The sequence below is a fragment of the Zalophus californianus genome, chromosome 10, assembly GCF_009762305.2.
Source record: "Zalophus californianus isolate mZalCal1 chromosome 10, mZalCal1.pri.v2, whole genome shotgun sequence".
In the NCBI taxonomy this organism is placed as follows: Eukaryota; Metazoa; Chordata; class Mammalia; order Carnivora; family Otariidae; genus Zalophus; species Zalophus californianus.
The window spans coordinates 37,517,366-37,539,629 of NC_045604.1; the positions used below are offsets into that span (position 1 = coordinate 37,517,366).

Here is a 22,264-nt window from a genome sequence, read left to right on the forward strand (position 1 = left end):
GCGCCCGCAGCGGTTTCCGCGGCCCCGGCGAAGGGGTCGCGGCGGCAGGGGCGGCCCGCGCGCGGGGCTCACCTCGGCGGGCGCGGAAGGCGGGCGGTGGAGCGCGGGGGCGAGCGGGGCCGGGGGCTGGCGGCCCGGGGCGCGGTGTTGCGCGGCGGCGGCGGCGGGTGTCCCCGGCCGAGGAGTCGCGGTCATGGACGCGGCGGCGGCGGCCGAGGCGCGGCGCGAGCGGGCGCGCGGGCGCCCTACTCCCCTCGCGGCTGCCTGCGGACAGAGGGACGGCGGGGACTCAGAGGCCGGACCTGTCACCGGGGCGGGTCCGGGGAGGCGGGCGGATGCCCCGCGCCCCCGCCTCCTCCTCGGGGCCTACCGCGCCCTCGTCCCTCATGCCGCCGCCGCCGCCGCCGCCGCCTCCTCCCCGGGCCGCACGACGACGACACCCCTTCCCCGCCCCCTCCGCGCCTCTTCGGGCCCGGCGCCGCCGCAGCCCCGGGCCTGCGCCCGCCGAGCCAGAGGTTACCTCGGGCTGGCCGGGCCCCGGCCCGGGCTGTGGGAGCCAGAGGAGCCGGAAGAATGCATGGCCGGCGGCGGGGCCGGCGGAAGGAGGCGGCGGCGGGGCCCGGCCTCGCTCCGGCTGCGGCGCGGCTCGCGCCCGGTCCCCGGCGGCGCCGAGACTCGCTCCCCGGGGCCCGGCCGCGTTCGCCGGGGTGGCGCGGAGGGGCGGCGGGAGGAAGCGGCGGGAGCCGAGACTGCGGCGGAGCCGCCCCCAGAGCGCCCTCTAATGAAGGCGCCGCGGCCGCCGCCCGCGTCCCGGAGCCCGCTGGTCCGCGGGGTCAGGCCCCTGGGGCTGCCTGGTCCCTAGGCCGGCGGGACGTCGCCGAGCCCATTTCCCAGGAAGAGGGCGGCTCAGAAAGGTCTGGTAGTGAGCAGCAAGCCTTACACCACACGAGGAGGGCTGCGGTCCAAACTGAGAGCCCCTTTTCAGCCAACACAGCCGGTTCTCATTGTTAGGACCCTCCCTCCTCTGACAAACCGATTAGTGCCCAAACTGGGAAGCTGTCTCCTTGAAGGCTGGATGTCCTCTTTTCTTTCCTAATGAAACCCAGTTGCTCTCACGGCTTCTCTTCTGAACCTCCCCAGAGTATTAAGGTCTAGAGTTTAAAATCAATTCATTTTAAGTGCCAGAATTCTTTCTGGAGAGCACCCAGAACATTAATGAAAATTCCGATTCCCCATCCATGTCCCCATCCCCATTCCCCTAAAGAAAAAAAAAGAATCCAATGGGAATGGGTGGTCCACACAGAGACACTGACATTTAGGTAGTCGAGAAGGGAGAAGCACTTAGGCAGCGCCTGCCATTAAGTGCTCAAAAAATGGTGGCCATAGGGTTCCCTGGACAGTCCGGCTCACTCCTGGACACTGGAGCTAAATTCTGTTTCAAATGCTGGACCGCCATGAGGAGCATAGACAAATAACCCAACGACCTGCCCACGTGAACATTCTCAAATGGCCTACCTCCATTTCAGTTTTTGTAAAAACCCCATAAAATCTTATATCTCTTAATCAAATTTGTAAATGGGGGTTGGGGGCAGTTTTTACAGGTCCCTAGTGAACTGCCATGTTTAAATCAGAATGCCACCTATTCTGTCTATTTTGAAGATATTTGGTACTGTGTTTGCTTTGGACTCTCAACTATTTAACTATTTCTCTCTCTCTCTCTCTCTCTCTTTAATTCCTTCGTTGGTCCACAGGTGAAAGAAAGAGAATTCACTTTTATGCCATATGAAAGAATACTTTCTATTCCCATCCCCTCTGGCGATGAGGAAATGCATGAAAGCACAGAGCCTGGCTGAAACGATTAGATTTCTTTCCATTTATTATTAATTTGTTTTTATTTGTAGATGTTATTTATCTCTTTCACTAATGTTATATTTTAACTGTGTGGGGCACAAAAAGGCACAGGCCCTAGCAGAGAACTTTCCATATAATTTCAACTAATATATAGCAATAGAAAAGTTATATATGCCTTTTCTAGTCCTCTGTATTTTCTCTGAGAATTTAGGTACCAAGGTAATAGCATTTTTAAATAAATTTCATGAGAGAAACAATATATGCACAGTAGATTATTGTTCAAAAGATGCCATCATATTCTTTTTTTAAATTCGAGTATAGTTAACATAAAATGTTGTACCAGTCATAGGTGCACAATATAATGATTCAACAATTCTATACATTACTCATCACAATAAGTATATTCTTAGTCCCCTTCACCTATTCCACCCATCCTTCCACCCACCTCCCGTCAGGAACCCCCAGTTTGTTCTCTATAGTTAAGAATCTATTTCTTGGTTTATATTTTTTTCTTTGTTCCTTTGTTTTGTTTCTTAAATTCCACCTATGAGTGAAATCATACAGTGTTTGTCTTTCTCTGACTGATTTATTTCACTTAGCACTATAACCTCTAGATCCATCCATGTTGTTGCAAATGGTAAGATTTCATTCTTTTTTATAGCTGAGTAATATTCCTCTGTGTGTGTGTGTGTGTGTGTGTGTGTGTGTGTGTGTGTGTGTGTACCACATCTTCTTTATCCATTCATCTGCGGATGGACACTTGGGTTTCTTCCATATCTTGACTATTATAAACAATGCTGCAATAAACATGGGGGTGCATGTATCTTTTTGAATTAGTGTCTTTGTTTTCTCTGGGTAAATACCTAGTAGTGGAATTGCTGAATCATATGGTAGTTCTGTTTTTAGTTTTTTGAGGAACTGTTTTCCACTATGGCTCCACCAGCTTGCATTCCCATCAACAATGTGCAAGAGTCCCTTTTGCTCCACATCCTCACCAACACCTGTTATTTCTTATGTTTTTATGTTAGCCATTCTGAGAGGTGTGAAGTGATACCTCATTGTTGTTTTGATTTGCATTTCCCTGATGATTCGTGATGTTGAGCGTCTTTTCATGTATCTATGGACATCTGGATGTCTTCTTTGGAAAAATGCTCATTTTTTAATTGGATTGTTTGTTTTCTTGGTGTTGAGTTGTATAGGTTCTTTATATAACATTATATTTTTAAGTGAGTAAGACAGGTAAGGCACATGGATTCTATTTGATCTATCCCCTTCAGGATTCCTCCACATGCTGGCAAACACTGGCTGACAGAGAGAACATACAGTGGGATTTATACCCGGCTCCTGGATCAGTGAGCATCTACCAGAGCACCAGATATACCAGCACTTGCCTGAGATGTAATTAGTACTAGCCAGCCAGGCCCAGAGAAGGGCCAGAGGTTGAGCAGGACCTTCCACAGTGGGTCTCAAACATTAGCGTGCAAAACACTACTCGGGATGTCTATTGAAAAGATAGATTTTTCTCATACCAGAACATTTTAGTACTCTCAGAGGAGCCTGGAAGCCTGCTTTTTAAAGAAATAGCATAGGTAATTCTGATGTGGGTAGTATACAGACCTTGCTTTAAGAAAACCTGACCTAGAAGTATCCTGAGATAATCACATTCTTTCCTAGACCCTTCCTAATTTTAAATTATTTGATCATATCTGTTCTCATCTGTAGTAGTCAGCTTTGATTGCTGTAACAATGTACCACAGACTGGGTGGCTTAAACAACAGAAATTTATTTTCTCACAGTTCTGGAGGCTAGGTGGTTGAGATCAAGGTGTCGGCAGGGCCACGCTCTCTCTGGAGGCTCTAAGGAAGTTGCTTCCCAGCAAGGTTGTTTTCTCCTGAGGCCTTTTTCTCTAGCTTGCAGATGGCCGCCCACTCCCTATGGCTTAACATGGTTGATGCTGTGTGTGCATGTGTCTGATGTCTGTCTCTTTCTGTGTATCTTCATCTCTTCTTACAAGGATACTAGTCACATTAGATGAGGGCCCACCCTCAGGACTCCCATTTTAACTTAATTACCTCTGTAAAGGCCCTGTCTCCAAATGCAGTCCCATTCTGAGGTACTGAGGGTTAGGGCTTCGATATATGAACTTTAGCGGGACACAGTTCAGCCATAACATCCTCCTCCTGTTTACACTGCAGAATCTGCTATTTAAGTAGCTCCTTGTGGAAGGGATGTGGAAGCCCCAGTTTTGATTATTTCAGCTGTTCTCTTGACTGGCTCCTATCTCATTAGACTTTTCTTGAAATTAAGCAAACAAAGCAATACACCATATTCCAAGTGTAGATATGCCCTGGTCTTTTGTTTTGTTTTGGTTGGTTGCCCAGGGCAAATGAAGGGGCTTATCTTTTTAACTTTCTTGACCACTGTGGCACGTTCAGTTTCAAGACAATTCAATATTGGGGCACCTGGGTGGCTCGGTCGGTTGAGCGGCCAGCTCTTGATTTCTGCTTAGGTTGTGACCTCAGGGTCGTGGGTTCGAGCCCTTTGACAGGCTCCATGCTCAGCGGGGAAGCTGCTGGGGATTCTCTCTCTGCCCCTATCCCTGCTGGCTCTCTCTCTCTCAATAAATAAATAAATCTTTAAAAAAAAAAAAGACTATTCAGTACCTACAATGGATAAGAATCTGCATTTGAGCTGACTTCAGGGAACAATTTCAGATGATGCTAAATTTATAGTATTTCAAAGTTCATCTTAGATATAAAATATATATCTATATAAACTTTTTTTGCCCTGCCACCTTTCAACCCACTTAGGTACCCTCCTGAGATTTTTTTGTTGTTGTTGTAGCTTATTTCCAAACAGCCCAGGCAGACATGTATAAATGCTTTCAATGACTGTAACAAGTTTGAGAAGGCCAGTTCTTCTAGAGAGATCTGAAGAAAGCAAGGACCTTCTTGAATAGGTTCCTGCTAATTAGAGCTCTGTTTATCAAAACGCAAACACTAATCAAGTCAAGCATTTGAGAGCCTTCATGTGCACCCCAAGAGGGGGAAAGGGAAAACAGACTCCACCCTATAGCCACAGGAATGGTAGAGTTTCAGTTTCAAAAGCCTTACACCGGAACCACAAGAAGATGGTCCTTTGAAAGAGAAAGATGACTTCTCACATTTCCAGGAGTTTCCAGATGTTTTAAAACAATCTAACCACAACACCTTAGAAGGTTTGATTCACCCATCTGGTGGAATACACATAGCAAATCAGATTATAACCAGGAAGGGGCTCCCTTGGGCAGAAGAACCCCCTGGACCCTCTCTTTTTCCTTGCAGCAATTAAAACAACGACATTTCACCTCCCTGGGCTGCTTGCTGTGCTAGAGCTCCAGTGATCTAGTTCCTCTCTAGGGGGAAAGCCCCTCAGCAGTGCTGTAAGTGTGTGATGACCTGGCACAGCTCCCCCCCATCACTACAAATAGTTGCAAACCAGAAATCAGCACCCCAAGAGTCAAATTCTGACTGCTAGTCGGCTTCAAATAAAAAGGGAAAAAATATATATATTATAAATATATAAATATGTATAAAATATATTATAAATATATGTAAATATATGTCTATAAAACATATAATATATAATAAATATACAAATATATATAAGCATATATATACTTAATTTTTTCTTTTATATTAGTGTTAGTAATCATTTTATATAAAATGTATGAAGCCTTCTAGCCTCAGTGTTTTTTAGACAAGTTGGGTCAAATCATCAAGACTTGACCATAGCTTCATATAAGCCATTTCAGCTACTTTTTATTAACAAGGTTGGCCCTAAACAATATTGTGAAGTAAACAATTCTCTCTTCTTTGTGCTGCTCTCCTTTTCAACTAATTTCCCTTTTCCCCTCTTAATACTAAAATGATCCCTAATTTCCAAAGGTCACTGAAGACCCCACCTAAGACCCCCACTCTCCCACCAGACAACCCTCTAAGCTAGTATCTTCTTTCTTACCTGTCCAACATTGCATTTCCTTGGTTCAGCCCTGTCTTTCCTGCCTAGTGTGGTAAACTAATCCATGCTGAGCTGCTTACGGCTATGTGTTCCCTCTACCTACAGGATGAACACTTTATAAAGGACCTCCTAAAATCCCCTGAGCCTTAATGCCTCTGCAGTGGAGAGTCTCAAGCACTGTAGTAGATGAGTATTCTTGTAAGATATTTTGGAGAAGGCTATTTCAGCAAGTTCCTCCCCTGACAAAACCTATGAAGTCATGCAGTACATCTACGAATAAGACAAATTCAGGGGCGCCTGGGTAGCTCAGTCAGTTAGGAGTCTTACTGTTGACTTTGGCTCAGGTTATGATCTCAGGGTCCTGAGATCAAGCCGCGCCTCAGGCTCTGCTCAGCAGGAAGCCGGCTTGAGAGTTCTCTCTCATGCTCCCTCTAACCCCTCACGTACACTCTCTCACGTGCACCCTCTCTCTCAAATAAATAAATAAATAAATCTTTTAAAAAGAGAGAGACAAATTCAGATTCAAAAGAGACAAACAAATTCAGATTGTATTTTCCTAACAGAACCAAAATAATGATGTTATTGGTGATTATGTTAAAATGGTAATGACAGCTAACATGTATTGATCACTTTCAACGTTCCGGGCCCTGTTCTCAATGGTTTGCATGCATTAACTCATTCAATCTTCACAAAGACCTTCTAAGGACCATATTGTTAGGCATATTTTACAGATGGAGAGATTAGACAATCTGCCCTAGGTCACTCAGCCCTCAAGTGGAAGGGCTGAGACTTGATTTCCAGTTCTCAGGCTCCAGAGCCCATGCTCCTGATGACACACTACAGTGTCTCTCTAAGAGACACTGGTGGAAAAGCTCTTCTCCACTGAGAGAGAGAGAGGAAATTTCAGAGGATGCTACTCGTTTCTGGTCTCACCTCCTATTGCTCCCTCCTCACCCCTCCCCCGTTCCGTGCCCCCATGCTCTATTTTGCTCATCACACTAAGGTGTTCACCCTCTTGAAAGGATGCGCCGTGCAACCTCACACATTCAAGTTCATGCATTCTTTGTTCATGCTTTTCCCTTCTCTGTCTGTTTGATTATATTCATCCCTTGGGGTCTAGCTAAGATATGAGAGACTCTCCCACCACTTCAACAGTTCATTGCCTCTTTCTCATAGTATGCTTCTGCCTCTGTGCTCACTACCTTGCAACAAGCCTGGCTGTTTTGTATTTCAGGTTCTCTGCTGAGATTAGGAGTCCCACATCACCTGTCTTTCTCATTATCATTTTCCTGGTGTCTAGCTTACTGCTTTATATATGGTAGGAAACAAAATTTTTTTAAAGATTTTATTTCTAGGTAATCTCTACACCCAACGTGGGGCTCAAATCCACAACCCCAAGATCAAGAGTCGCGTGCTCCACCGACTGAGCCAGCCAGACACCTGGGAAATGAATTTTTTAATTCAATGTTTGTTTAATTCATTCAGATTAAATCATTCCTTTTTTTTAAATTGACAAATAGGATACCTTGAATGGTGACATCATCATTATCATCCAAACCAAGGCAGAAGAAATAATATTGCTCATACTTCATAATGTATTTCAATCTTTTCAACATGTTTCAGTAATATTCAGTGACTAGAAGTACCTCAACTGAATCACAACGATACAAAAGAATAATACTTCTTTTATTTGTAAAATAGCATCCTTCCTCTATTCTCAAACTATCACCTATTCCCAATGCATCCTAGATTATGTGGTTATCATCGTGTTTTTCTGAAAGCACCGTATTTAACATTGCATTTTCCCCTTCCGGTTTTGACATCGTTTTCCCATGTGTAGTAGATTTATTAAAATCTACTCTGAGTGTTTCTATCTGGTTAACTTCAGGGCCTTCACTACCCAATTTCTCACTCATTCTAGACTTTAGCAGCCACTGGGTCGTGCACACCAGTGGGTTTCAGTGAGGTTCACAAGGCAGAGCCTGGTGCTGCTAGAGCTGCCTCTATTTACCCTACACTATTATGACCATTTTCATCGAGTGCCATAAAGTTAAAGGTTGGGAAACATTATCAAATCCTACTTCAGTTCTCATTTACTTCCCAACCAGCCTCCTCTGCTTTTAAACGGGTACATTCCATAGCTTCCCTTTGCCCGCTCCTCATACCCAGAATGCCATCCTTTCTTTCGGACCATCTCTTAACCTACAGGAAGCTTGCCTTCTTGTCCAGGACTCCAGAGCCCCTTCTCTGAATAACTACTGCATTTATACAGAGCACCTCACAGTTTTGACTTAATTCTTGGCTTTCGCACATCCCTTCTGCATGTTTGTTGCCACGCAGAGCCACAATGAACTGCCCAGTTAGGAACCTGCAGTTCAGGGAGAGCTCAGCCTATGAACTGTCCAGGGTCGAGAAGTTCTGGGTGCAGTTTCATGAGGCTCCAACTCAAGACTGCAGACAAGCTCCAGCTGCTGCATCTCACCTCTTTACCAGCTGGTCGCTCAGCATTCTATCCTCCATCATTCTATCCTTCCACACTCCACCCTCCCATTTAAAACCAGATCTGCTTTCTTCAGCCTCTTTAGATCTTCCAAAAAGTTGAGTCTTCTCAAGGTCTGGGCTTCCCCTTAGTTTCCACACAAGACTTCTTTCTTCACAGTTACCTGAATTCCAGCTTGGCAATTTCCTGGGACTCTGTCCACAGACTTTCCCAGCACTGCCTTCTTTCTGGAAACAGTATCCTGACTAGCTGCTCTGAACTACCTTCTCCCTTCCTTGCCCTCACCTCCATCCTCAGGAGAACCCACTGAATCTCATCTCTAGCATCCCTTCACAGCTCCAAGACCTACCATTGACAACAAGCTCCTAACTTGTTCTGGAACTTTTGATCTCATAAGTATTCAATGTTTCTGGGTGTTCCCACAAATTAAAAAAAAAAATCCCATTGGAGCATCTACATTCTGGTGTTGGGGCGGCAGAATTTAGTGATGTTTGATAAGGAAGAGGAATTCCCCTGTAGAAAGGTAACACAGGATAATTGCATTTATGAACAGAAGAGATGAGGTGTGCAGAAGGGACATGGGCTGTTTATCATAGAGTGTATCAGAAACAGAGCTGGGGTGGCCTTCAGGAGACCAATTCCTCCTGGTTGACCCAGGACTTTCATGATTTTAGCACTCAAAGTCCGCATCCCAGGAAACTACTCAGTTCTGGCAAATGGTTGGTGACCCTGTGTGGTCTCCTGACCCCCTGGGTCTCCAAGCAGTCTCTTAGCCAGGTTACAGAGGTCCAGCTTCCCTACCCATCCTACCTTTTCTCTGCGACACCTGCTCCCTGATGATCTGATACATCAGAGGTTAACAGGCCATTGAGGGCTGATAGTGTGTTTAATGTTTCCTTTAAAGCATATTACTTGCCCTTACCACGGTTAAATTTCCCATTCTTATCAAGCCTTCTGTGATGTAATTTGGCTCTTTCCATGGTTCTCATCAGCTTAAATCCTAAGGGGTTTGAGCAGACATTTTCACTCTGCTCGTATTCCAGCTGTGTGTTTAAAGTTGATTTGTTATCTTGGGGACTGAGCCTGTTGGCTGAGACCCTGCTATAATGAAAATCATGCCACCTTACATTTCTCCAGTGCTTTGCAGTCAACAAAGTGCTCTCTCTCTCTCTCTCTCTCTCTCACACACACACACACACACACATATGCACGCACATCTTGTTGGAGGCTAACAATAACCCCTTGAGGTAGGCTGGTACTTATTCGCTGAAAGAAGTAGGAAGGGTAAGGAAAGAATTTCCTTGCAAGTGGTTTCCTCTTGAAATGTCTTTAAGAAACATTTTATAAAACGCACTTTCAAATCCTTTGTTTCTTTCAAACCTTGTCTTCCAAAGCATATACCAAAATGGAGTTCTAAATTATTTAGAACCATTATTTACAAGGGCTAAACTATGGAAGCAGCCCAAGTGTCCATCAATAGATGAATGAACAAAGAAGATGTGCAATGTGCACACACACACACACACACACACACACACACAGTGGAATATTACTCAGCCATAAAAAAGAATGAAATCTTGCCATTTGCAACAACATGGATGGCGCTAGAAGGTATAAGGTATAATGCTAAGCCAAAGAAGTCAGTCAGATTAAGAAAAATACCATATGTCACTCATATGTTAAGAAACAAAACAAATGAGCAAAGGAAAAAAAGAGAGAGAGAAACCAAGGAAACAGGCTCTTAACTATGGAGAACTGGTGGCTCCTAGAGGGGAAGTGGGCAGTGGGGTAGGTGAAATAGATGATGGTGATTTAAGAGTACACTTATCATGGTGAAAACAAACAAAATTTTACGAGTAGAAAAACTTTTCTCTGCTCATGAATTGTTTGACTAATTCCCCTAGAAAAAATAAAAAATAATTTTTAAAAATTGTCTGGAATCAGCTGTTGGCAGCCACACAGCCTTGAGAAATCTTAGAGTTGGGCTGGGGGATCCTGGACCAGCTTCTCCCTCCCAACACAGCTACCAACAGGCCCTGGAGTTAGGGTTCCACTCTCTGTCACTCTGAAGCCTGGCAGGCCCTGCCTCTCTACCCCCTCTCTCCCAGAATAAAGAATATCTCATCCCTTGCCTTGTAGACACGAGTTCCTGTTTTAAGTACTACAAATTAAACAAAGCTATGGGCAAAGGAGCGATGCTAAAATGCTGCCTCTTCAAGTATGAGGTTTTAGAAATGTATTGCCATCCAAGTTATATTAATTTTATAGTTTAAATTCTTATATGAGGCTTGTGTAAAGTTTCAGTAAGTCCATGTTACATTGAATTAAAGGACCTTCAACCACCAGTTTGTTCTCTCCAGGAGTTTTTATATACACTAAAATCTGGAATTAAAAAGAGCCCCCAGATGAATCTTATGGTTAGGCACGTGCAGGAGACATTGAAATAGAGTAGGTAACTTTTGGGAAGAATGTCATCCTTGGACTAAAACCCTTTATAATGGCCTATGAAGCCCTATACGATGGACCTCTTGCCTTTCTCTCCAGCTTGTCCCATGCAAGGTGCCCCCCTTGGGCTTACCAATCCAGGTACCCTGGCTTCATCTTATTTACGAGAACCCCTTGTGTGCCTTTCCACCTCAGGGTTTTTGCCTTTCATTTCCCTGCTGCCCTTCACTTGGTCAAATCAGGTTCATCTTTCGTATCTCAGCTTAATCCTACCTCATTACATTAGCCTTGCCCCATGCTGCCCCCGGCACAAGGTCTCTGAACATTTTGTTCCTTCCCTTCAGATCACTTAATCACCGTTTGTCATAAAACTGCTCATTAGTAGTTCCATGTCCGATTCTCATACCAGGCTGTAAACTCTGGGAGCGTAAGAATCATGTGTGTTCTTCTTTATCATTGTGGCTTTAACCCCCCAGGATGTGCCTGGGACAGAAAACGGGCCCAATCAGTAGCTGCCTCGGTTCCACTGCAATTGCCAGCACCTAGATTTGAGGTTTTAGAAGCATGTCCCTGTTTCTAGTCTATTCGCCTTCCAAACCATGAGCTCCACTACTGCCATGCTAATATTCTAGGTGGGGATAACCTCTGAATGTCCACAGCTCTCAGTGTCCCATATCGGTCTATGGAAATGCCCCCAAATGTAATCAGGTAGAGTCCATTTATTGAGAGTGTACTGTGCACCACGCTGGATACTTCCTATAGTGAATCTCATTTGCTCCTCACAACCACCCTTGAAGAATGTTATCTCGATTTCACATGGGAGAAGTGGAAGGCTTAGGAAGATTAGCTAACTAATCTATTGGGTCCTAGGTTTTGTAAGAGGTGAAACCAGAATGGCGCCTGATGCATACACCCTTGCTTTCTTGACTTTCAAGTACATGTTTCATTCATTAGAATCAGGGTTTGGCTCTGCATGACAGAAAAGTCCAAAGTACAGTAATAGTGACTTAAGCAAGACGTACAATAACATCTTTCTCATGTTAGAGAGATCAAAGGAAAGCAGTCTGGGGGTCATCACCTTAGTAGATACAGGGGCTAATTTTTTCTAAGGCTCACACACTGGCTGCTATGTGGAAAACTAAGTGTAGGAAGATAGAACTGGAACTGAAAGACCAGTTGGAGGATTAGAGTGCCCAGGCAAGAGAGGACAGTAGCTTGGTCTAGGGTGGTGCCAGTGGAGTTGAGAAGAAGATGCATTTGAGAGAAATTTAGGAGGTAAAGTTGGCAGGACGTGGTGAGAGGTTGGAAATGCTATTTCCAAGACCACATGGATTAACTCAAGTGTAAAAGTGAAATCTGGACTTCAAATCCCACATCGGACTAGTCAAACGATATTGGGCTTAAGCACTGAAACACTAAGGTAGACCCAGAGGATATCATCCCAGCCAAAGTATAAACTATCTGGTCTGGGCCTTTGTTACAAGAATGGAAGGCTCTCAAGAGCAAATTATGGCTCCTTAACTTGCTGCCTTAAGCCAAGCCCATTTAAATCACCTCCAATCAATGTGTTCCACAAGAAAATAATCTTTATAGCCTACCAACCACACCTCACCCCAAATAGACCTGCTATAAATGAAGCCGGGAACTCTTGCAGCTGAAATTGCTCTGAAATGTTTTCCTCCTACTAAAAAGTGTTCTAATAGTTACCATGAACTACTTATCTAGCTTTTATTGGTGTGGAACTGTGCTTCTCACGGTATTTCCAAATGATCATTTGTTTCTGTCTCATTTCTTAATTCATATTTCTTCTTTTTTTCATTCCCCACCCCCCCTTCTCTCTTAACTCGTATTTCTAAAGTGAAGATAGCTAAGCAAAGTATTATTTACTTAGGATTGTCATTGTGGTTTTACGATAATTTTAACATTCTTTGCAAGATGTCGCATCTTTTTAGTAGCAAGAGCAAACAGTATATAAGACTTCTTCATTGCTGCTCTCTTTTTTGTACCATAAAAAGAACTGATGGCTTTAGAAATTAGGATTGTGAGCCAAGCAAACAAGGACGAAAAAAGCTTGATGTTATAGCATGAAAATTTACACTTAAACACAGCTCTGCTGTCTTTCTCCCATTTATATTTAATCTAAAGTCTCTAATAAACCTGCAGGAACTTCTTTTTATATCTGTAAAGTACATAAATGTTTTCTTTGCAAAGTAATAATTAGCATATCCTCATATTAAATTATACCCTATAGGAGCCCAATTATTTTACTCGGTAATATTTAGCAATTTTAGCTTAAATTCATTTCATTACAAAAGCACTAAAAATGAGGTTAATTAAATAATTCTGAAAATCTTGCAAAGGTGAGCAGAATGAGTTTAAATGATTTGGGGGCAAACTGGGTGTGCGGCAGAGGCAGGCAGTTTTCTCTCTTTTAAAGGCGGCAATAATGGGGCGCCTGGGTGGCTCAGTCGTTAAGCATCTGCCTTGGGCTCAGGTCATGATCCCAGGGTCCTGGGATTGAGCCCCACATCGGGCTCCCTGCTCGGCGGGAAGCCTGCTTCTCCCTCTCCCACTCTGCCTGTTTGTGTTCCCCCTCTCACTGTTGCTGTCAAATAAATAAAATCTTTAAAAAATAAAATAAAATAAATTCTGCCTCCATTCCTGACGATAAATGATTCAGGGAGAGAAGCTAAAAGGCTGCCCCAACACCTAGCAACTCCAAGAATGCAAATTTACAGATGCTGTAGCCCCCACCCACCAGCAACCCACTCTCACGCTCTCCTTGGGCCTTGTCACCACCCAGAACTGCTTCTTTATGACACCTTAAGCTCCACTGTTCCGGCCTCTGATCATGACCACCTGTCCTTCCATCTTTCCTTCCAGCTCTGGCCATCCCTCTCAACTTAGAACCCCCCAATCTTCCCTTGTCCCCCATGCCGTCTCTTTCTGGGCGTCTCTCACCTCATTTATTACTCTCACTAGTACCATCAGCTTGCCCTTCCCATCATCTTTTTATTACACCTGCCCTGCAGAGCCAGGGATGGGCCCTGAATCCATTTTTTTGCCCAACCCCTATTGACGATATTGGGCTCAGTGGAAAAAAATCACACATCCCAGTACAGAAGAGTGACACGCTTGGAAATATTTGTGTATATCCCCGATCAGCTTCTGTCCCATCTGCTTCATTTCAGATATAATACCCTCCTTACCTTAAACTTCTGATCTGCATTCTCTTACCTCAGTCCCAGCAGAAGGGACTGTCTCTTGCCTGTCTCTTTGTCCCCCAGCTGGAAACCTGTCTGCGGCCACCTTCAAGTGCTTTTGATCTAGAGAAGTTTTAATTCATGTTTCTCAGGCACATTAAGTAAAAGAGTTACTAGGAATTTCCTCATTTTAAGACATTAAACTTCTAAGTAGTGACGAGCACCTACTGAGCAATTGTTCTTACTGAGAGGAAAAGAAGAAAAAAACACAGACCTGAGGTTCTTTATAAGTGTATGGATATAAATATTGTGGGTATAAATATATGGATATATACGCACATATAGATGTAAAACAGCTTTATTGATATACAATTCTCATACCACATAATTCACCCATTTAAAGTGTTGAACAGTTTTTAGTATATTCTTCACGGAGTTGTGCAGCTATCACCAAAATCAATTTTAAAACATTTTCATCACCCCAACAAGAAATCCTATATCCATTAGCAGTCATTCCATCATTTCTCCCCAGACTCCTCAGCCCTAGGAAATTGCTCTTCTTTTTTCTGTCCCTATGGATTTAGCTATTCTGGACATTTTATGTAAATTGAGTCACACACACCTTTTGTGTTTGGCTTTTTCACTTAGCATAAGGTTTTCAAGGTTCATCCATGTTGGAGAATGGATTGGAACTATATTTGTTTTTATTGCCCAATACTATTCTATTATCTAGGTGCAGCACATTTTATTTGCTAATCCATTAGCTGGCTGATGTTAGGGTTGTTTCTGCTTCGGGGCTGTTACGAATAATGCTGTTAGGACAATTCATGTGCAAGTTTTTGCATGGACATGTGTTTTCAGTTCTCTTGGTTATATTCCTAGGAGTGGAATTGCTGGGTCATATGGCAACTCTATGTTTAACCTTTTGGGGAACTACCAAGACTGTTTTTCAAAATGGCTGCACCATTTCCCACTTCCATAAGGGGTCCAGTTTCTCTATATTCTCATCAACACTTGCTATTCTCCCTCTTTTTGCTTACAGGCATGCTAATGGGCATGGAACGATATCTCACTGTGGTTTTGATTTGCATTTTCCTGATGTTTAGTGATATTGACTATCTTTGGGGTGCCCGGGTGGCTCAGCTGGTTAAGTGTCCGACTTTTGATTCGACTCAGGTCATGATCTCAGGGTCGTGAGATGAAGCCCTGCCTCAGGCGCCATGCTGGGTATGGAACCTGCTTAAGATTCTCTCTTTCCCTCTCCTTATGTCCCTTTCCCCCCACTCATATGCTCTCTCTATCTTAAAAAAATGATATTGACTATCTTCTCATATGGTTATTGGCCATTTGTATATTTTCTTTAGAAAAGTATCTATTCAGACACTTTATCCTTTTTACGTTGGGTTGTCTTTTTATAGTTGGGTTGTAAAAGTACTTTACATAGTCTAAATACAAGTCCCTTACCAGAAGGATGATTTGCAAGTATTCTCTACCATTCTGTGGGTTTTCCTTTTACTTCTTGATGGTACAGCAACAAAAATCTCTAATTTTGATGATGTCCAATTTAACTATTTGTTGTTGCTGATGCTTGTGCTTTTGGTGTCATATCTAAGAAACCAAGATCTCAAAGATTCACACCTATGTTTTCTTGTAAGATTTTAAATTTTAGCTTCTACGGTTTGAGCTAATTTTTGTATGAGGTGTGAAGTGGGGGTCCAACTTCATTCTTTTGCATGTGGCTATCAGTTGCCCCAGACTATTCTTTCTCCATTGGATGGTGTTGGCACCCTTGTCAGAATCAGTTGACCATAAATGTAAGGGCATATTTCTGGACCTTCAATTCTATTATTGATCTATATGTCTCTTACTGATGCTAGTACCATATTGTCTTGATTACTATAGCTTTGAAATTGGGAAGTGTGCCTCTTTCATCTTCACTCTTCTATTTCAAGATTGTTTCGGTTATTTTGGGTCCCTTGAATAGTTCCATATGAATTTTAGGATCAGCTTGTTGATTTCTGCAAAAAACAAACAAACAAACAAACAAAACCCAACTGGGACTTAGCTAAGGATTGTGTTGCATCCATAGTGTCCTGGGAAGTGTCCATATTAGTCTTTTTGTTTGTTTAGATCTTCTTTAATTACTTTCAACAGTGTTTTGTAGTTTTCAGAGTATAGGTTTTACACTTCTTATTAAATGTATTCCCAAGTACTTTATTCTTCTTGATGCTACTGTAAATAGAATTGGTTTCCTAATTTCATTTTCAGATTTTTTATTCCAAGTGTATGGAAAATGTTTTTTTGTATACTAATCTTGTATCCTGTGATCTTGATGAACTCATTTATTAACTGTAATACTTTCTTTGTGTGGATTCAGGATTTTCAGTATATAAGATCATGTCACCTGCCACCTGAAGGTTCTTAAGGACTACAACAACTACACAGTGGTAGGACTAAGCTGGGGGTGGTTCTCTAATCCCTTCAAAATAGCGATGTGTTTTTTGCTGAAAATGTTTCATTTTTCTTTTTTTTTTAAAGATTTTTATTTATTTATTTGAAAGAGAGGGAGAGCATGAGAGGGGGGAGGGTCAGAAGGAGAAGCAGACTCCCTGCTGAGCAGGGAGCCCGATGCAGGAGTCAATCCTGGGACTCCAGGATCATGACCTGAGCCAAAGGCAGATGCTTAACCGACTGAGTCACCCAAGTGCCCGAAAATGTTTCATTTTTCTAGTTAAAAAGGATGAGTCTCTCAACAACAAAAGTCACTACTAATTCTTTACACATTGCATTTCAACTAATGTAGCTGAAAAACAGTTTTGTTTTGTTTTGTTTTGTTTTACCACAAGGGTTGCACTTATCAGTCTATAAAAATACATGAGATCATGACTGAAAAAAAAACTGTCAGTATTTATCTTTTTCATTCAGAAGGCAGCATGATTTAGTGTAAAGACCTCCTCAGCCTCTGGAATTAGAAGACCAGTTTTTAGTCCAGCTCTGTCCATATTAGCAAAGTTATTACAGGGTTATTGTTGAAGGTTCAGGGAGGGTCCAGCTACTTCTCCAGGCTTTCTTCTGTAGGCTGGCTGTTCCCTCTGCAGAGGACCAAGCCTCAGGAGGGTGGAAGTGCCCTGGACCAGAGTAGACAGCCCCAGCTGAGCAGTTAGTTTCCTTGGAAAATGCCTACTTCTTTTTAGTCCAGGCGTTTCCTTGGTGTCATCAATAATTCCTTTCCTAGTTTAAAACTATGATGACAGGGGTGCCTGGGTGGCTCAGATGTTAAGCGTCTGCCTTCGGCTTAGGCCATGATCCCGGGGTCCTGGGATCGAGTCCCGTATCGGGCTCCCTGCTAGGTGGGGAGCCTGCTTCTCCCTCTGCCTCTGCCTCTCTCTCTCCCTCTCTCTGACTCTCATGAATAAATAAATAAAACATTAAAAAAAATAAAACTATTATGACATTTCACCTCACTGAGGAAACCCTCTCACACTGAGAGTGGATCTATCTTTGACGAGGGTATGTCCAGACCTTACCTGGCCTGGTACCTGCAGACTGCAGAGGATCTACAAAATGTATGGGAAAATCACAGTAGTGATGTAAAAGAACAGGCTGTGGCCTTATCTTAGTCACAGAGCCAAGGCTTTGTCACCGGGATGGAGAATTGGAGGGGAAATTCCATGCCTTATTATAATGCTCATTGTGTTAGCTGCATTGCTGCTTCCTTCCTTAATATGCACTTAAGGACTGACTTTATAAGAGACAAACAACATGTCAGTTTTATGATAGCGAAAGCCTATAATCTGAACATGTATTTTCTGAGCTGGGCTCAAGAGCATGGTGGCAAGAGTGTGGCCCTAAAGTCAGTTTGTCCTTAGATTCAAATCCTGGCTCCATCTCTTACTAGCATGAGACCTTGGCAATTGACTTAGCCTTTCTAACCTTTTACACATCTGTAAAAAGAGCATATAGTAGTTCATAGAAATTATTGTGAGAATTGAAGAAAATATATACAGTCTTTACCATATGGTAAGTACACTTGCCATTAGGAGGAGGAAGAGGAGTATTCTTCCTCAAGGCATTTGGCTGATTCAGCTAAGAAAATTATTTTAAGTTCATTCCAGTGGTTTTTGGATGTTAGTATACATAGCAATCACCAAGAATACTTTTTTAAATGAAAATTCCCAGACTCTACCCCCCAGACTTTCTGCTTCAGTAGTCAGTGGCAGGGCCCAGGAATCTGCATCTTTAGCAACAACTGTACTCCAGTGTTCTGATACAGGTGATCCCTAGGCACTTTTTAAAATAACCTTTCATTTTGTGAGCCCCTGGGTGGCCCAGTCGGTTAAGCATCATGATCAGGTCATGATCTCGGGGTCGTGGGATCCAGCCCAAGTGGGGCTCCCTGCTCAGAGGAGAGTTGGCTTCTCCCTGTCCCTCTGCCCTTCCCCCTGCTCATGCTCTCTCTCTCAAATAAATAAAATCTTAAAATAAAATAAATAAAAAATAAAATTATCTTTCACTTTGATATAATTTCAAATTTACAGAAAAGCTGCAAAAAGAGCAGAAAGAACTCATGCTTTACTAAGATTCATCAATTTTTATTTTGATACATTTTACTATATCACTCTCTTTTTTTCTCTATTTGTCTCTATCTAGAAAATTTTTTTCTAAATCATTTGAGAGTAGGTTGTACGTCATACCTCTTTACTCCTTAAAATGTCAGTGTGTATTTCCTAAAAATAAGAATATTCTCTTTACAGGGACACCTGGGTGGCTCAGTCAATTAAGCATCTGCCTTCGGCACCGATCATGATCCCACATTCGGCTCCTTGCTCAGTGAGGAGCCTGCTTCTCTCTCTCTCCCTCTGCCGCTCCCCCTGCTTGTATTCTCTCTCTCTCTCTGACAAATAAATAAATAAATAAAATCTTTTTTTTTTTAAAGAATATTCTCTTTACATAAGCACTGGTCAGTTATCAAATTCAGGAAACCAGATAAAAGTATCTAATATACAATCCATATTCCAATTGTATCCATTGCGTCAATATGCTTTTTCTCACAGCCTCCTCCTCCCTGCACAGGAGCCAATCCAGGGACCAGGTACATATTGCATTTAGTGTGACATCTCTTTGTCTCCTTCAATCTGGAACAGTGCCTGAGTCTATCTTTACTTTATGACATTGACATTTTTTTAAAGAACACAAGCCAATTATTTTACAGAACATCCCTTATTGTGGGTTTGGCTGATGTTTCCTAATGATTAGATTTGGGTTATGTAATTTTGGCTAGAATCCTACATAACTGATGTGTCCTCTTCAGAATATCTCCAGAGGAGGAGACACATGATACACGCTTGCTTCTTATTGGCGAGATAGACCTCATTTTGAGAAATACTTGACTACTTTGAGACATATTTGAGCAACCACCTCTGTTCCAAGAGGCCTCAGAACCTGAAGTGGTCAGACAAGGACTCAGGATGTTTATTATTCTGAATTTTCTGATTGTGGGTTTGTTAAGGGGCTTATCTGTCCATTGTCTAGGTAGTTCAGAAGATCGTATGTTAAACACACTGCTATTACATTCAAAACCAGAACATATCTTTATGTTTAAATTATACCATTCCCTACCTCTACTCCCCATTTCTTTGATTTTTTTTTTTTAAGTAAGCTCTCTGCCCAAGCTCTCTTGAACTCATGAACCCGAGATCAAGAGCCACAGGGCCACGTGCCCTACTAACTGAACTAATTACTAGCCAGGTGCCTCCCCACCACCCATCTATTTTCACTTTTAGTAACTCTGGAGCATGACTTCTATTCTGTGGTTAATACAGGTAATCTACATGATGTACAATATGACATAATGGATGCACCCATGCTATTATTGGTGATAGGTTGAGGTAGTGGAGAAAACTTAATTTCTTGCATCACACATTTTACAAAGACATATCAGCTTCTTCTTCGATGGTGTGCTTGGAAGTGCTCACTTATTCTTCCATTACCTCTAAAACACACGGAGGCATGAACTGTAACTGCTGTTTTATTAACTTATGTTTTCATGGAAAATCTCTGGCCTGCTCTCTCAGTATATCTACTTCATGTTGACAGTATAATTCTCTTGGCATTCATTCATTCATTCATTCTACCAGCAGTTTGAAGACTAAGAAAGAAGATGATGTAAGCCTTTAAAAAGCTGACATATGTTGGGGTGCCTGGGTGACACAGTCGGTTAAGTATCCGAGCCTTGGTTTCAGCTCAGGTCCTGATATCAGCCCCACATCAGGCTCTGCACTCAGTGAGGAGTTTCTCTCCCTCTCTCCCTCTGTCCCTTCCCCCACACACTCTCTCTCTCTCTCTAAAATAAATGAACAAATCTTTAAAAAGTAAGTAAATAAAAATAAATTTTAAAAATTTTAAAAATAAAAAATACAAAGGTGGCATTTCTTGAGACCAGCTCCACGTCAGCCACCATGTAATATATTCCTCACAACAACCAGAGAGGAATGTTTTTACAGACAAGGAAACAGAATTAAATGACTTACCTGACACCAAACTGCTAACAAGCAATAGAACAGGGATTTAATCTTAGGTCCAATGAACTCTAAATATACTGTTTACAGGTACTGCCAATAAAATTGCAATGGTAAAGACAGAGGGAGCAAATGGAATTCACAAATTTCAGAATGCCAGAATTAGGTATGCTTCTCAACATTGAAAGGGTAAGTTCGGGTCAAATGAGAGCATTACCTTCCAAAATGGCCAGGAAACTTAAGGAACTTTTACCCCTCAGGGCCCTTCAGGAGAAAACCAGAAGTATCATAATAGATTCTTCTGAAAATTTTTGAAAATAAAGTTGAAGTTCTTGTGTTCTTGCCCGCCTCTCCCTTACCCTCCTTCTTCCTTTCCCATAAGTTACTATTATTGTATTTTTATACTTTGCATAAATAATGTCACTAAAATACAAATCAATACAAATGAATACAAAAATACTCTGCTATATGTACAATGTACAACTTGGTGCTACCACTAAACATGTTTTCAAGGCCTAGCATTTCTAGCAAACATTGGTCTAATATACAATGTCTAAGTACACATTTCTAATACATTTATTTTAATGACCATATAGTATGAATATACCAAGTGGAATGAATTCCTATAATTTATTTATGTGTTCTCTTAATGAAAAATATTTGGTTTATATTGGGATCTTAGGGATGCTATGATTGATTGGAAAATGCCTTTAACATTTGAGAGTAGCATTATGAATAAAGCCCCAAAAGCCAAAGAGGATAAGAGATGCCCTGGAGTTGGCATCTAGCATTAGAAAGACCCTTCGGCTTGAACCTTAAGGTCTCAAAAAGACCCTGTTCATTTCAATAATAACTCTGTATTAGGAAAAAAGAGACAAACGTCAAAACAGATGCTATATTAAAGACTGATTAATGTTATGTGTATTCTCAGATGTGCACGTTGTCCTTATTTATTTATTTAACAAGCTTAATTTTTTTCAAGCTGGTTTAGGTTCACAGCAAAGTTGAGCAGGAAGTAGAAAGAGCTCCCATATAATCCCTCCACGCACACTTACACAGCCTCCTACAATCAATATCATGCACCAGAGTAGTACCTTTGTTATATTTATATAAAGATGAATTTATATTGACACGTCATTATCCTCCAAAGTCCATAGTTTACATCGGAATTCACTCTTGGTTTTGTATATTCTATGGGTTTTGACAAATGTATAATAGCATGTATCTATCACTGTAGTATCCCACAGAATAGCTTCACTTGCCATAAAAATCCACTGTGCTCTGCCTATTCATTCCTCCCTCTTCCCAACTCCTGGCAAAACCACTAATCTTTCTACTATCGCCATAGTTTTGCCTTTTCCAGAATGTCACATAATTGGAATCATACAGTATGTATGTAGCCTTTTCAGATTGGCTGCTTTCACTAAGTCATATGTATTTAAGTTTCCTCCGTGAGGGAAAACTCCACGACTTGATAGTTCATTTCTTTTTAGTACTAAATAATATTGCTGAACTGTCTAGATTTACCACAGTTTATCAATTCACCTACTGAAGGACATTGTGGTTGCTTGCAAGTTAGGACATATGAATAAAGTTTCTATAAATATCCATGTGTAGGGTTTCATGTGTATATAAGTTTGTAACTCTTTTCAGTAAATACCAAGGAGCATGATTTCTGGATTGTATGGTGAGAAAGTTTAGTTTTAAGAAACTGTCAAACTGTCTTCCAAAGTGACTGTGCCATTTTA

The 22,264-nt window shown here is 42.1% G+C and overlaps 1 protein-coding gene across 3 annotated transcripts in view; it reads right to left on the reverse strand.

The window, feature by feature from the left end:
• Positions 1-22,264, reverse strand: part of LPGAT1 (lysophosphatidylglycerol acyltransferase 1) — a 119,949-nt gene that overhangs the window by 83,618 nt on the left and 14,067 nt on the right. Inside the window, exon 1 of one of the 3 annotated variants that reach the window (XM_027609830.2) lies at positions 73-219. The exons of 1 other annotated variant lie outside the window; for it this stretch is intronic. In XM_027609830.2, the coding sequence (XP_027465631.2) occupies positions 73-195 (123 nt within the window). In that variant the 5' untranslated portion in view covers positions 196-219. Of the gene's footprint in view, positions 1-72; positions 221-22,264 lie in introns of those variants that run through there. One more of the 3 variants, XM_027609832.2, reaches the window with a different exon arrangement.